The sequence below is a fragment of the Hyposmocoma kahamanoa genome, unplaced genomic scaffold, assembly GCF_003589595.1.
Source record: "Hyposmocoma kahamanoa isolate Upper Pololo Valley unplaced genomic scaffold, ASM358959v1 86, whole genome shotgun sequence".
Classification (NCBI taxonomy): domain Eukaryota; kingdom Metazoa; phylum Arthropoda; class Insecta; order Lepidoptera; family Cosmopterigidae; genus Hyposmocoma; species Hyposmocoma kahamanoa.
Genome location: NW_020654289.1, coordinates 11,512,703 through 11,527,946, shown reverse-complemented (window position 1 = coordinate 11,527,946; position 15,244 = coordinate 11,512,703). Strand labels below are relative to the sequence as shown.

Genomic DNA, 15,244 nt, shown 5'->3' with positions numbered 1-15,244 from the left:
AACCTAAGATGTTATGTTACTACGGAATCATTATCCTTTTGTTTGGCATCATTAAAATAAAAGTTAATTTTTCACATTTGCCGATTTGACTCTCCGATGCCGATGAGGCAAGAAAGGTCGCCGTATTGCTTGGGTACTTTTAACTTCATGAAGCAAAACATCCTTTTTTTGCTGTTATGTATGTATACTTTATTGTATCCATGGTGGATACAATAAAGTATACTTTCCGTCCGTGACCCATAGCCCTGAGACATACTTTTATTGGATTTGTTTTAATTTTCGCATATTTCTATCCAGCTGACGTCAGTAAATTTAAATGAAACTTTCATCAAACCATAGTGTCTTTAAGATTGACATAGCCGTAATGGTGTAGATTAAAAAAATAATAATAACAAACACTATTAGAACATAAGAACCACCGATTATTAGAAAATAAATTAAATTTTCGTTTATTACAGTAGTTAAGTTTCTTTCCTATATTACAACACTAGCCAATAATACATGAAACATTGTTAATAGAAGCTTATTCAACGCATTTTCTAGGTAAACGGCATGGCGTGCCCCCATGCACTTGAACGCACAAGTAATCAAGCATTTACTCCTGCTTGAGGCTTTTGTTCAGCTTATCATGCCAAGGTACTTACAATCGCATAGCAGTTTGCTTATTACCCGCTTTTCCTGTACTTTATGTTTCAAGTTCTGCTAAGGCACCTTTATTATACCTACAACTTTTAAAAGATTTAAGATCCACACGTGTAAAACAAGTTTGATTAATCAGTGCCAGATTAGTGGGTATACGTTTCCTTTACACAGTTTCTAAGATAGACATATAAGATAGAGTTCAGGTGTGTACAAAATTAAATTCCTTTGATGTTACATTAGAGTTTTGAACAGTTTTAATATTGAGTTAGTTAGTTGGTGAATCTTTTGGATTAAGTATTCATTTCGTCGTCTTGTAATAACGTTATGTAGATTTTACATGGGATTACACCGAATCTTACGTATTAAGTCTTATAAAACCCCCAAAAGCTAAGCAACATTCTGGTCCCTACGTCTACGATGTATGTATAGGAATTATCAAAATTGTTAAATGTCCAAAAAAGATGTTCGCCAGGAAATGGTAAATCCCTTACATTTCTCATTTACTAACGTTTCTTGACAATATTATTTTGGATATTCCTCAATTATAAGTTTTTTTTACAACTCGTTAACTTTTCACGTAGGTACCAGGTTCCGTATATGCGCTAATTGTTCGCTATGTGTGTAAATTATCACTGTTTGTGTTTCCTCTTCACGTTTTTCTTCGCTCTGGTAACGTGTTGTTAAAAGATTTTTATCTAAATCCTCTCCATTTTCATTTTTATTAAGTAGTTAAAATTCTGCAATGCTTAATTGAATAACTTATGATGTACCATTTTAAACATTTAAGTTCTTTATTTGAAATTTTAAGCAATTAATATCATCATCATCATTATCTCAGCCCGTTAACATCCACTGCTGGGTATATGGGTCCGGGATAGTTAAATAATAATTTGTATCAAACATTTTTTACGTCAGCATTCTCTGTCATCTGTCTATGTTTCTCGTCACTAATCACCATGTAACACGATTTTTGTTTCCGTGTTTCTTCAATATAATTTTCTAATGTAAAAACATGAAAAAACTTTATTACCCTGCGAAAACTTTGCTTTAGTGGCCAGGACAACGCAAAGTTCAAATTTGCGTACCATGAAGGAAACATTCCAATTTTCGGGTATTTCTTTATTTAAAGATAAAAAGGGAACATTATATTTCAATTAAAATGCTACAAAGAACCAATAAATGCGTAGTTCTGCGAGATTATGTGAATACCAATACGTAATCATGTAAATAGGCAGCTACATAAATACCACTGTGTTTTGTGGCTACAAAAGCAAAGTTTCAGAGGTATACCGCTACTCCTTTTTACATATTTCCTGCTCAATTAAACAGAAACCATTACTGTTAAATTAGAAACAGAATCTTTTTGAAAATTTGATTATCATAAGATCTTTCAAAACCATATATCTGCACCAACACAAGTATACCTATATTATGCCTATATTATAAGTATGCTATATATGTATATTACAATTATTTTGTATGTATATTACAAGTATACCTATATTATAAGTATGCCTATACTGGATTTTATTATACAAATAATAGTAGTTATAATAATAATAATAATAGTCATAATAATTATAGTTGTAATAATATGTAGAGTCCATCTGAATGGAAGATATAAGAGAGAATAATAAGGAAACGAGACGCGACGTCTTCTTACACTTATTCGCTATACAAGAAGATGCCGCGTGTCGTACTCATTAAACATGAATTACGACTTCAGAGTGTTGAAGCTAAGTAATTAAGAACAAATATTCATTGTTTGGGGACGATCAAGGGTTGACAGAGGCCTACTTAGAATAACAAATGATATTAAGAAAACGTATTCTGGTGATAGGTCGGCGAGCGGCGCCGGCACAGGCTCGGCTGGTGTCGAAGAGGCTAGCGACAGCGACGCGGAGCGTCCTCGCCGCCAACATCATCTACGCGTGCCAACCCCTGCTCTCACGGGACAGTGAGTATTTTTTAGAGTCAAGTCACACTGAAAGAGCAGCGGCGCGCAGCGGTCAGAGGAGCATTTTCGATGCAAAATCTTACCTATCATTTTAAATCTTATCGTCTAAAGAAAAAAGTTCAAATTTATTGAAACCATAGATAGATCATAAACCATAGGGTAGTGCAGCAAGCGTATTACCGATCTTTTGCGATCAGTCGTCATCATTGCTTGGGCCCGTCCTGCGCCCGCGCTCAGTGTGTTGTCGTTCATATAAACACACGAAATTAGGCCCGCCGCGGTCCAGACCCGACCTCCACCCGCTCTCTGTGTGTTTCACGCTTTATTGCTGTCAAAACATAAATTCGTATTACGAAACGCGATCAGCCGACTAAAGTGCTGCGAGCAGCCGCGAGACCGCGCGAGACTAGTATCGATTAGTAGCAGTAGAGTTCCTTATGAAAGAGTTTGTCCAGAAAAGTGCTGCCACCTTACCTATTTCTGCCGCCAAGCAAAAATGTCAGCATTATTGTTTTCCAGTTTTGAAGGGTAAGGGTGCTGGTGAAATTACTGGCACATGGGACTTGTCAACTTATGTCTCAGGGTGACGAGCGCGGTGGCAGTGCCCCTCAGATTTTTGTGATTTAAAACTCTGCGTGGCAGTGTCACTGTTATGGACAGGCGTGTAGCTTACTATCATGCGCACAACTTGTTCGCCCCGTCACTGGATACCTATTATAAAAGAAAGACTAGTTAAATGAGGCACCGCGCGGCTGCCGCGCTTAACCCTCGCCGCCTGCGCACTTTATGTAATTTCACTGGCGGGTCATGTCATGTCACAAGCTAGCTATTCACGCGGAGCGCACCGCGCTAAACCTCGCGATGCCTCGCGACGGCTCGCGCCGCATCTCACCGCTAGCTCCTCCAGCCAGCTTTCAGTATGACTTGACAGTTAAATATTGATTATTACCGTCTATCAACGACATATATGTGTATGGGAATCGGTTTCTTTGGACTTTCCTACGAATAATGACATGCCACATAATCAACATTTTATTTTTAGCAATGAATGTCCTGAATCAACGGATTAATTGCACTGTAGGGTTCTATAACAACCACGAGATCATATGAATCGTCATTTTTTTTATGATATCAAGTTCCGAGACGAACAAGTTATTCATCGCAAAGATCTGAGGGGCACTGGCACTGTGCCCGTCACCCTGAGACATAAAGTTGGCAAGTCCTGTGTGCCTGTAATTACTCCAGCTCCTTTTCCCTTCAAAAATGGAACGCCCCATAATTCTCACTTTACTGCTTGGCGGAAAAAATATGTATAATGGTAATAATACCTGATTGAACTCTACTGCTACTACTGATAATAATTTGTGTTAGTGTCGCTCATTTTACATTTGCATCATGTGCCTCACCCTATGTCAAATTATTTACAAAAATGACGATGTTTATTTAACGGAATAAAAAAATATTAATATTTACAATGTTATTTCTAAATTTTAATTAAGGCATAATAAACAATTTACCACAAAAATACAAATAAATTAAGAAAAAGTGACTGGTTCTCAAATCATTTATTATTTTGTGTCCTCTCCTCGTACAGCGTCACTATATACAGTAACTTTATACTCTTGATAGGAGTATATTTAGAAGTTCTTATTTCCCTGATATCGTAAAGTAAATACTAACAGAAACTGTGAGATAAGATTGGAATAGAAATGTATTGTGCTGTAGTGGTTAAAGTGATTCAAGTGTGTCGTGAAATTTTTTACATTTGAATAGTGTTAAGAACAAAGTTTAAATTTCGAATATGTCGTGATCTAGGACAAATGGAAAGTAAGGATACGGTGTCGAACGTAACGCGGCGTGTTCATTGGTCATTTAGGAGGGACAGTCTTCCGTTCGTCAGTCTTGAAGCATGGTTCAAAAGAAAGCGAAGTCTTTCTCCAGATGCTCCAATATGGCGAAGACGGTAAGAAATATTACTTTTTTCGAAGGCGTCTGCTGCCCAAAGTGGTATACGTGCGCAGTTTTTTCATGCAGTAAAAAGCCTACCTAATTGTTTCTTCGTTGAGGAAATTCTGCTTAAAGCGGATAAACCCGTGCAAAAGGGCACATACTTTCACTATAGGAATGCTATTTAAGCTATTTCGAACCATTTCATGCGCCAAAAACCAATAGATTGCTGTAAGTACAGAGTTAGACAAATTAGCAATGAGTGCACGCGAGACAGGTAGCGGGATAAGGTGACAGCCCGTCTCGGTCGATGTTAATGGGCCAAACTGAATGCAAATGTACAAAATAATTACTTATGAATAACGTGGTAATATAAATAAAACTAAATCATACCCGAGTTCATTGAGATATTCATAATTTTTAAATAAATAACAATACTTTTGTTAACCCAACAGTATAACTAACCTTTAGGGGAAAGGCTATCTCTCCAGAGTCATTTAACTGAATTTTTGTAATACCAGGCGACAGGACGAACAAGTTGTACGCCTGGTAATAAGCGACACGTCTATCCATAACAGTTGCAGTGCAACTCAGAGCTTTAAGTCGCAAAGACCTGAGGGGACACTGTCACTGGACCCGTCACATAAGCACACCCCGGACACTCCATACAACGGTCGAAAATTATTTACCTACTACTACTACATACAGCAAGGCGCTATCTGCACACGCGCAAATGTGTGCGTGAATTGGCAGGGTTACCCATCACTTGCTCGTACTATTACGTTACGTAGTCAGAGCGGCAACATAGCGAAAATTCTAACACGAATCTGTTATATATAATTCTATTATAGAATCCTAATAATTACATATGTTCATTACGTATTTATATCAATATAAAGTTATATTTTTCATTTCAGAATAATATTGAAGATTTATTTAAAAAATATAATAAAGTTCTTAGGTTTTCGCGATTGTTACACATAGGAAATGAAACTATTTTTCCGGATTAAAATCGCGTATATTTGTTTTTTTCAAACAAACCGACGTTTCGGGCCTTCGGACCCAAACCCCAGGTCGTTGCAAAAGAAGTCCGTTATCTACCTAGGATGCTGCGAGAGGCCATTGAAATTAAAAAACATCCTAATTTCAACAGGGAAGATGGTTTCTCCGTACCACCAGTTTGGGATCCAGTATTTCCTCTAATGAAAAATCCCAAACAGACATAAGATTGCAGTACAAATTAATATGCTTAAGTTTATTCTAATGCCTATTATGAATTAACAATAAATTGAACTTAATAAAAATTCATTCAATAAAATAATTTGTAAAACTTAATGTAGCGTAAATTGGAATGTTTTCTTTGTAAAATTAAAAATAAGGTATTTAATTAATAACTATTGTAACTAAAGTGAAAAAATAAGGTGGTTTGCATCAATATTAGACATAACTGTTGAAGGCTGTACCACCTCAGTCAACCGTGACCATGGGACCTGTATCAGATACTGAAACAAATATACGCGATTTTAATCCGGAAAAATAATTTCATTTCCTAAATATAACAAAAGCACTTTGGACAGGTACCTCTAAAAAAGGTAACCAAAAAGTATTTGAAATTGCGTGTCCAACGTTATCATTACCTAGTTAATAATTAGGTATATCCACTACGTAATATTTATCGGCTATAAAAATTTAAAATTCGAGAACCCTTCTCTAGCTCACGAAGTTGTGGCGTCTTATTATATTGATACAATAAATCTGTATTATATTACTCTGCACTAAAGAAAAAAATAACTGAATGAGTCTCAGACATAAGTTTATTTACTTACTACGTTTCATCTTTCAAAAAACGAAAGAAACTCCTGTCTTTATCCCGTTTAGATGATTATAAACAACCGCACACACCACAATTCACGACCATTATAAATAGTAACGTAAAATGATGTTATTTATTAACGTACAAATTTCGTATTGAATAAATGAAAACTATATTCAAATATCAAAGCCGTCTTATCCCGAAAGCGGCTCGCCGACAGCCTTGTTCTCGTTCAGTCAATGTGACCGTCAATGTGCGGCGCGCGGTGCGGTATCTAAAGCTAGGGAGGGGCGGAGAGTGTCTGTTCTCATTACTTATTTGGTCTCTGACATAAGTTGACAAGTCCCAAGTGCCAGTAATTTCAATGCAGACCCTTCTTTTCTGGAAAAGCAAAGCTTTTTTGGTTGGACACTAAAAAAGCTTTGCTTTCGTCATCATTTTGTAAAAGAATTGAACGATGGTAAACTGTATGCATACGGAACGTCCCTTCCGTATAACGATGGTCTGTATGTAGATGATGGATACATATAAGAAGGTAAGTATTTTAAAGTACCATCTTTCAACACTTTAAAGTAATCTAGGTATTCAAGTTGAAAAGCTATTCGATCTACGCTGTAAATTTTAATCACAGTCTTATACTACAGAGTATTAGTGTTTGAGTGTCGATGGGCAACAATTTTGTATACAAGAGATTGTAATATTTCTTTGTATTGCAATTGGCAGTTTGTGAATTCTTTGGTAACCTGCGGGAACATTTTAATGAAGATTTCTGAATAATGTTATCATAGTTCGAAATTAGCAAAAATATTTTCTTCGATAATTATCAAAATAAAACTACGAACTATCCACGTAATCATCTTATATTATATATACATAATGATCGTAATCATCTTATATATATAATATAAGATGATTATAATAATAATTATATAATAATATTATAATATATAAATATATTTATTATATATATATAAGATGATATTTATATATTATATGTGTGTATATTTGCGTTAAATATTGTACGTGTTTATAATGAAATGGTATCTTTGATTTATTTATTTTTTATTATCATTTTTATTTCTTTTTACATGCTAAGTTTATTATTATTCTCCTTACTTTTTACTTGCACAGTGTTGCCCGCTTATGACCTTTGTTCTCACTGCATTGGGTTGGCTGGAAGAGATATTTTTTAGAGAGTCCACCTTTGCTCACTTTTTCTATAATTAGCTTTTCTGATGTATTCTTTGGTGCAATAAAATATATTCACAAAATAATTATTTGATAGTTATTCGATAAATATTTATAATTTATATTGATTCACAATTTTGTCTCAAATTTTTAACAAAAAGCTACTTAAACACAAGGGAAAACCTTTGGTAAAACGATTTGGTATGCGACTTTTTGTAGAGTTAGATACAAACACATGACACGATATTGCTTGCTAGCATAAGCATTTTGTTGTTCCAATTAACTTTATAAATACCGAGATAATTAAAGGTATATTTTTCAAGATCATTTTTGTGTTCTGACAATTGTCACTGCAAACCCTGAATATTATGATTGAGAAATGATTCCAATATAGCGTTATTGTAGGAACTTATCCCCTACAATCTTTCTATCCTTTTCCACTGGTGTCTAGGTATGTTTTTTTTACTTTCTCAAGACAAACGTAACCGCCTTTCTACCGTCTCTAGTCTCCCGTCAATTGTCAACTAGGGCACATTCTATTTTGCTCGGCTATCCCTTCCAAATATCCATTCGTATTAATGTACGAAGTATTGATAAGATAACTCTGTATACGGAAATTCGAACTGGGTTACATTTCCGAGCTACTTACTTTTGGGGTTATAAGCGAGCGAGTAAAAATAGGTGGATGGATTCCGCACACTACTTAAGCTCAGGCCACACTGCGAACGAAGCTAAGCTAACAGCTTAGTTCACGTAGTTAGTTGCATGCAACGATCTATACCAGTTGCATGCATAGTTAAGCTAAGAAAATACGTAGTAATACGTATGAATAAGTGCATTGATGAAGGGCGGCAGAAGGGCGACATATTTTTTAGCTTAGTTTAGTTAGGTCGGTTAGCTCAGTTCGCGCTGTGAACCGAATTATGAATAGATGCCCCGGCTGCATGAGCTAAGCTAAGTCAGCTTAGCTTCGTTCGCGGTGTGGACTGTGTTTTAGGTAGGTGAATATTTAATAGACGAAGAGGTAGTAAAATATTTTATTCCTAGTATTTAGAACTTAGTTACTACCACGTAATGACTACCAAATTACAATTAGATCCTGGATATATTATTAGTAGTTTTGTAGAGCTGCAAAAATTTTCATTAAACGAGTGTGCACGTTAATTGAAAAGGAACCTTAAAACTCGTATATCCAACTTAACCCAAACGTTTTCCCAATTTTTTATAATAACAAATCGAGCTGCACCTTAACAGCCACGTATCTTATTGAAATTGACGTCATTTGAACTTTATTATCAGTTTATACGGTTTTTAATGCTTTGATATCGTAGGTACTTATGCTTGGTATACCATACTTAGCGTAACGTGTTACGTATTAATTCTAGAAACTTGTTTAGGTATCTATGTCAAGGTTCATAAAGGTACAGGTTAGGTAGTCTAGGCTCTTAATAATATAAATTTATATTCGCAAATAACCTGTAAACGTTGATTTATAAAAGTAAAACTAATTTCAAGGTGACTCGGACCATTATCAAATTCTGAATAGCTGTTTTGAAAGTAACCTGCCTTAACCTGTAGGCGTTATGAGAGTGCTAGTCATGTCATATGTGTTTGGCACAAAATATTTTTAGGTATGTATATGTCGTGCCAAAAAATGACTAAACGATACACACCTTCGAATGCGTGCCAAAATTCGAATCACGTCATAAAGTTTACAATTCGTCATTTTCGATGGTCATTAGATAACGTTTATCTTTAATTGCAATATTTTGTTGGTTCGTGACGTGAACAAAACCACTTTAAAGTTGCTGGAACGCTGTGATTCTAGTTTATTCTTTCTGATATTAGGTACAATCACATGGAATAAATATTTTATATGTATAAAATAGTAGATTTTACAACAATGCGTGCATAAAACGCGTCAATTTACCCGAGACGAGTATATGGATACTTAAGTCGAAGGTAAAATGAGTTTTATGAATGCGTTATAGACTCTGCTTTTCACTTCGATTGCGAGGAAATTCAACACCAATATTACAAATAAACGATAACACAACTATTGCCAAGAGGAAATAAGAACTTTTCGCCAATGTACTACTTTTTTTTACACGTGACTCAGGTCGGACTACATAATGCTCAGTTATATTTTACAAGCTCTTATTTTTTATGCATTTCTATTTCTTATAACTTATTACGATTACTATTGCCTACTTTTTAATTTTGTAATATAACACGGATTAAAAAAACAAAAGTAAAACTTTATTTTATAAAGTTCTAGTCTGCGTGGCTGTCGGTACAGGCGTCATTGCCTCGGTCTTAAACGACGATTTTATTTTATGCACTAGAGCATAAAATCCTATGTTATGCAGCCTACACCCAGCATAAATACGAACTTTAAGAGCATGGGAAGTGAAAACTATATTACCGCATTGTTCTGAAACTATATTACTTGTTCGTCGCGTTACTTGGTATCATAAAAAAGAGTACCTACCTAAATAAATACCTACACTCAATCACGCCTTAAAACTAGGTGCGAGAACCTGCCTACCTAAGTAAATGTTAAATTTCAATGCAATGAATTCAATTTCAAACCCGAGTCTGGAACCCTGGACCTCAGAGATGGCAACATCATGAAAACCCGTGTGCAAGTTACTCGATCACGGGCCTCGTCAATTTATTTATCAATTACTTAGCCTCTTATAAATAAACTACGTTTTGATAACTGAAGAAACTGAAGCCAAATTGCTACATTTAGGTTAAACGTGAATCGTGACTCACTTGTGGTCTGGAATGCTAAAAAGCCGGAAATATAGACATCGTCCCGTTACTTATATTATAAAAAAATAACATTTTACCAGAGTACGTCAACTAATAAATAGGGAGATAGTTAATTACATATGCAAGATTTTCAGTAAGTTACCACTGGTTTCGCTTTTGTTCGCTTTACGATTGTAACTTATTATTTCTTTTTTAACACGGTATGACAAAAAAACGTAATTGAACAGTCACAACGTTGTAAGGATGACTGAATGTAGATAGATGAAAGATTATACGTATATAATAAATATCATCGGCTGGGCAAAAAGTCCTTGGGGTTTGTGCCTAGTTAACTATAAACAAAAAGGAAAAAAAGCTTTTTCTTTCAAAATTTTATATTGTCTACGATCATTTTAAATAATATTTCATGAAATATGCCCAAAACTGGTATATTGTAAAGGTGGTGTATTTCATCATGATAATGCCGTTTCACGCGGTTTAAAGCGGTGAAAAAAACGATTGCAACTTTAAGTTGGGAAGTGTTACTTGATCCGTTATATTCGCCCGACATAGCCCCTTCACCTCGGTCTTTACAAAATTCTTTTGAATAGACATTACTTTGATAAGGAATAGAGAGACCATCAAACGATACTTAGGGTCGTATTCTAGAACTCTACTCAATGCTTAAGTCAGGGCTTGAGTATGATTCAAAGCACTAGAAATCATACTCAAGTCCTTGCCATTAGGGTCGTATTTCCAATGCTTATGTTGCCAGTGCAATCCTGACTTAAGCATTGAATAGAGTTCTAGAATACGACTCTTAGAGCTGTATTTCATAAGTAAACATAGTAATTTTTTTGAAAGAGGAATTCTAAAGTTAGCCGAAACATGGCAAAAGATTGTACTGGCCAATACATTTTGAATGACGGTTGATATATTTTTTTTATGTTTTTCATTTATACTTTGATATCGCATGGGCTTTTTGGCCAACTCGATCAATACCTATGTAAATTCGAAGGCAACACGTTCTCAGATTAAATCGAGAATGTTCTTAGTAAATTCCAAGTTAATTTGGGCCAGAAGGTTTCCACGATACCCAGCGCGAAAGATATTTTCGGTTCCTGTGTCTCTACTGTATTATTTAATGTAGGCCATTTTTCTTCACTTTACCATAGCATGTGAAGTTTCAATAAGGTTAATACAGACGAAGTTGACATCTTCCACGACTCATTATTAGTCATTATGTAAGTCCTAACGGAAGGTCACAACTGGTTTAAGGGTGAAGCTTAGAGGTTTTGTTTTGTTTAATAATTTCTTAGATAGTAGTTTTCGTTTTCTTTTTTTTTCTATACAGTATTTTTGTTCCTACTTTCTTTTTAAATTAAGGTTTTTTATTTTCGTAAATGCTGTATACGACTGTAATGGCGGCACAACATACTGTATAAAAATGTATTTGTTAAAACACTGTATATTTCTCTATGTACGGACAACGGCACACCAGACTACACATTTTTGTTCGAAAATCGCCTCCAGTTCAACGGAACAAGATACGTCAATAAGTAGCTTGATGTGCTGGCGTGTGTACGTGCCGATGGCGTATCTAAGTAAATAAATAAATCTGGAGTGTATAATAGGGCTTTCAGTCTCGCTGCATTTCTGCGTCCCGGGAAATAATTATCGAGACCTGGTTCGGTCTCGAAATCCCGGTATAACCAGACTGTTTCAAAAGCAGGTTTCCATACTTTTGAGTTAGGCATTTAGGCAGTCAAAACATGGTGTTTTAATTAAGTTCTTAATTAACTCAAATTATAAAATAAGAAAATATTTAAGAAAGTTATTTTTTAATTTTTAACGTAAGAAACAAAGGGCGTTTAATACACTTTCACATAGAGAGGACCTGATTTGTTATTAACTTTCTTCAATCTCCTCGCATTATACTTAAAGACTTTAGGGTATTGTTATATATACAACAGTTTTTTTGTATATTTTTAATACTTTTGAATTAAGTTTTTTTTATTGTGAAGCCCCACCCTAGGGAAACCCTGTGTCGCGGGTGCCATGGACATACACATCGACAACCATAAATTACACCCAAACGCACGAGAGAAATAAATGTACGACATACAAATATTTCTCCCGGCCCGGGACCTCTGCGTGACAGGCCAGCAAGGTTCGTTCAACTGTTCGGCCACGGAGGTAGTTTATTAAGTGATTTAAGTCTCAAAAGTGTCGACATTCCTGAAACTGAAAACATCAGTCTCGAGAGATATATGCCTGTGGTCTCGAGTCTCGGAAATGTCAAAAATTTGTTCAGACTCCAAATTTTCGACACCGTAACTCCCGGGTTCAAAGCCCTAGTGCATAGTGAAAGGTATAAGGGGGCTTGTAAAGAAAGATTGGTGAATATGACTGAAACAAGAGAGGTTTGCCTAGATAGTGCAAAGTGGTGATCATTTACTCCAACGGGAATCTACAGACATAAAACCACATATTTTTATATGTAACATGATACATATGGGTATGTGTATAGATAATTTTGTCCAATATCAATTGTCTTAATTAATATTAGATTAGATACTTTGTATTCAGGCTTAGTCTATAATTACTAAGGACTATATTATTATGTCGAGAGACAAACGATTTAATTGCAGGATTTTGGGTCTACGTAGAGAGAGATTGGAATTGGAACAATGAAGACATATTCTCTAACAAAATTGATTCTATAGCCTATCTTAATTAACATTAGGTACTAGGTAGGTATTAATTTTTTTGTGGTTTCAAGTTGTGTTACGTCCCACTGACGAAGGTTTAGGCTATATAATCCGCCACCCTGGCCTAATACGGGTTGGGGACTTCATACGTTTTTCTGAGGGTTGTCTCGACGCGCAGAATTCATCACGATGTTTTCCTTCATCGAAAAGCTCATGAAACTCCGAGAAACTCAGAGGTGGGAGCCCGGATATATTTAATCATATATAATTCCTATAATTCGAAAAAAAATCAATATGATCTCATAGCCGTATTAAGTACTTATAAACAAAATGTATGACAGGTTTCATACTTCCTCGAAGCACTTTTTTACACTTTGATGTATAAGAGCATTTTAATCTAAACATTTATTTTAAAATGTTTACCGAACTACTTATTTCTTTTTATACTGCAAACTAACGTGTAAATTTTGAAAGTGTAAACAGGATGTGCAATACGGGTGTAACATTTGTATTTATGTTTGGTTTGGTAGGTTCTCAATCCATTTTTTTGTAAGTATTCTCAATCTCAATCTATTTTTATTGTCAACCGATTTTGATCATTCTTTTTTTGTTGGAAAGAGGGTAAATTTGAAGAAAATCCGGTTTCGCGCACATTCCGGTAACAGATGTCAATAAAATTTGGCAAATATATGTAATTCCACGAACTTTTGAGGTCTGTTTGTAGCACTCTGTACCTACTTAGATTATTTAATTGCATATCACTATGTGTAGTCATCAGCACGGTGGGCATACATATACCTACTTAAGATTTAAGATCATATTATGCCCCTTGAGATAAGATAGGTCCAAAGAGTGAAGTTTTCTTTGCACCTATTAGTTTAGATACCTGCAAGCTTAGAATAATAACGCATAGAAACCTAGTCCGCACACGCTAAGTGAGGCAAATTGAAGCGCGCCCAATGGGCCTACACGAGCGGGCGGGCCTTCAGTGCTCGAGGTCAACTTGCACCGCGAACAGATCAAGAATTTTAACTAAAAATGACGAAATGTGCGAAAAAAGAGTGTAAAAATACATCAAACAAACATAAAATAGATACTAACATGACATTCCACAAGGAAGTAACGCGTTTCAACTTGTATTTTTATATAAATATTCACTAAAACCGAAAATTAACCTACTACTAAAACTAGCCTACATGAATTTGATTTTTGCCTCACTTGTGACAGTTCGTTTGATATGATACTATCATTCTATGCGTTATTATTCTAAGCCTGCAAGACGTTAAGTTATAGGTATAAAGAATGTTATACAAAACACTAAGCTGTATTTACACATGCATACGAGTATGTACGTGAATTGAAATACTACGTAGGTACTTACTGTGTGGCTACAGTGTTATTAACAAAAACATTACGTTTTTGTGAGTGTTATGATTACACGATACATACGTACACATGCGTATACAGCCTGGTAAGAAAGAACGTAATACAATATAGTACAATCCACTTCACGGATGATCAACTAACAAAAACCCAATGTCCAGGTAGCAAAAATCTCGAATAATTTAAAAAATGGCTGGTTTTTGAAGTTACGCTTTTTACTCGAATTAATTTTTATTTTATTTCAATATAATGTTATGTTTTGATTTTGAGTTTCGTAATTATTTACCTGTTAAAGCTGATGACTCTACAGCCAATGCTCAATAAATTAAATATTCAACGAGGAGTTTAATGGCCCGAATGTTTGTAATTGCTATTCTTGCTGTTTGTGTGGTGCACAATGAGTTTCGTCACACTTGCGAGGAAATTAAAAAAAAAAGGAAATTAGATGGACTTAAAAACTTCACAGTTCATTTGTTGCATTTATAAAGTTTCATTAAGAGCGTATAATAAAAAAATCATGTTCGTTCTGAAGCTATATGTACATTAAAAATACCGTCAAGTTATGTTGCAGGTTGTAGTTAGTATTATTTACGATAAGCGTGACGAAAAATAAAAAAAATGTTTGAAAAAACAACCTATAGGTGCGCGAATTAGAACAGGAAAAAATAGTTTCGTTTTAAAAAATGTTTGAAAAAAAAATGGCGGGTTTTTGCAGTTACAGTTTTTACACGAAACAATTTTGAGTTTAAGTTTACATAAGGGTTTCATACTAAATTATACGTTACTTATGGCTCTAAATAATAAAAAATACTAATTTAAAAATATTCCAACAGAAGAAAATGTAGT

At 34.9% G+C, this 15,244-nt stretch overlaps 1 protein-coding gene across 2 annotated transcripts in view; it reads left to right on the top strand.

Annotated features, from left to right (window-relative positions):
- The first annotated feature begins 564 nt into the window (after positions 1–564).
- Positions 565–15,244, top strand: part of LOC113234673 (GRAM domain-containing protein 2A-like) — a 90,204-nt gene continuing 75,524 nt past the window's right edge. For both annotated transcript variants that reach the window (XM_026470104.1, XM_026470102.1), the window contains exons 1-2: positions 565–636; positions 2,483–2,599. In XM_026470104.1, coding sequence (XP_026325889.1) covers positions 566–636; positions 2,483–2,599 — 188 coding nt within the window. In that variant the 5' untranslated portion in view covers position 565. The remainder of the gene's footprint in view (positions 637–2,482; positions 2,600–15,244) is intronic.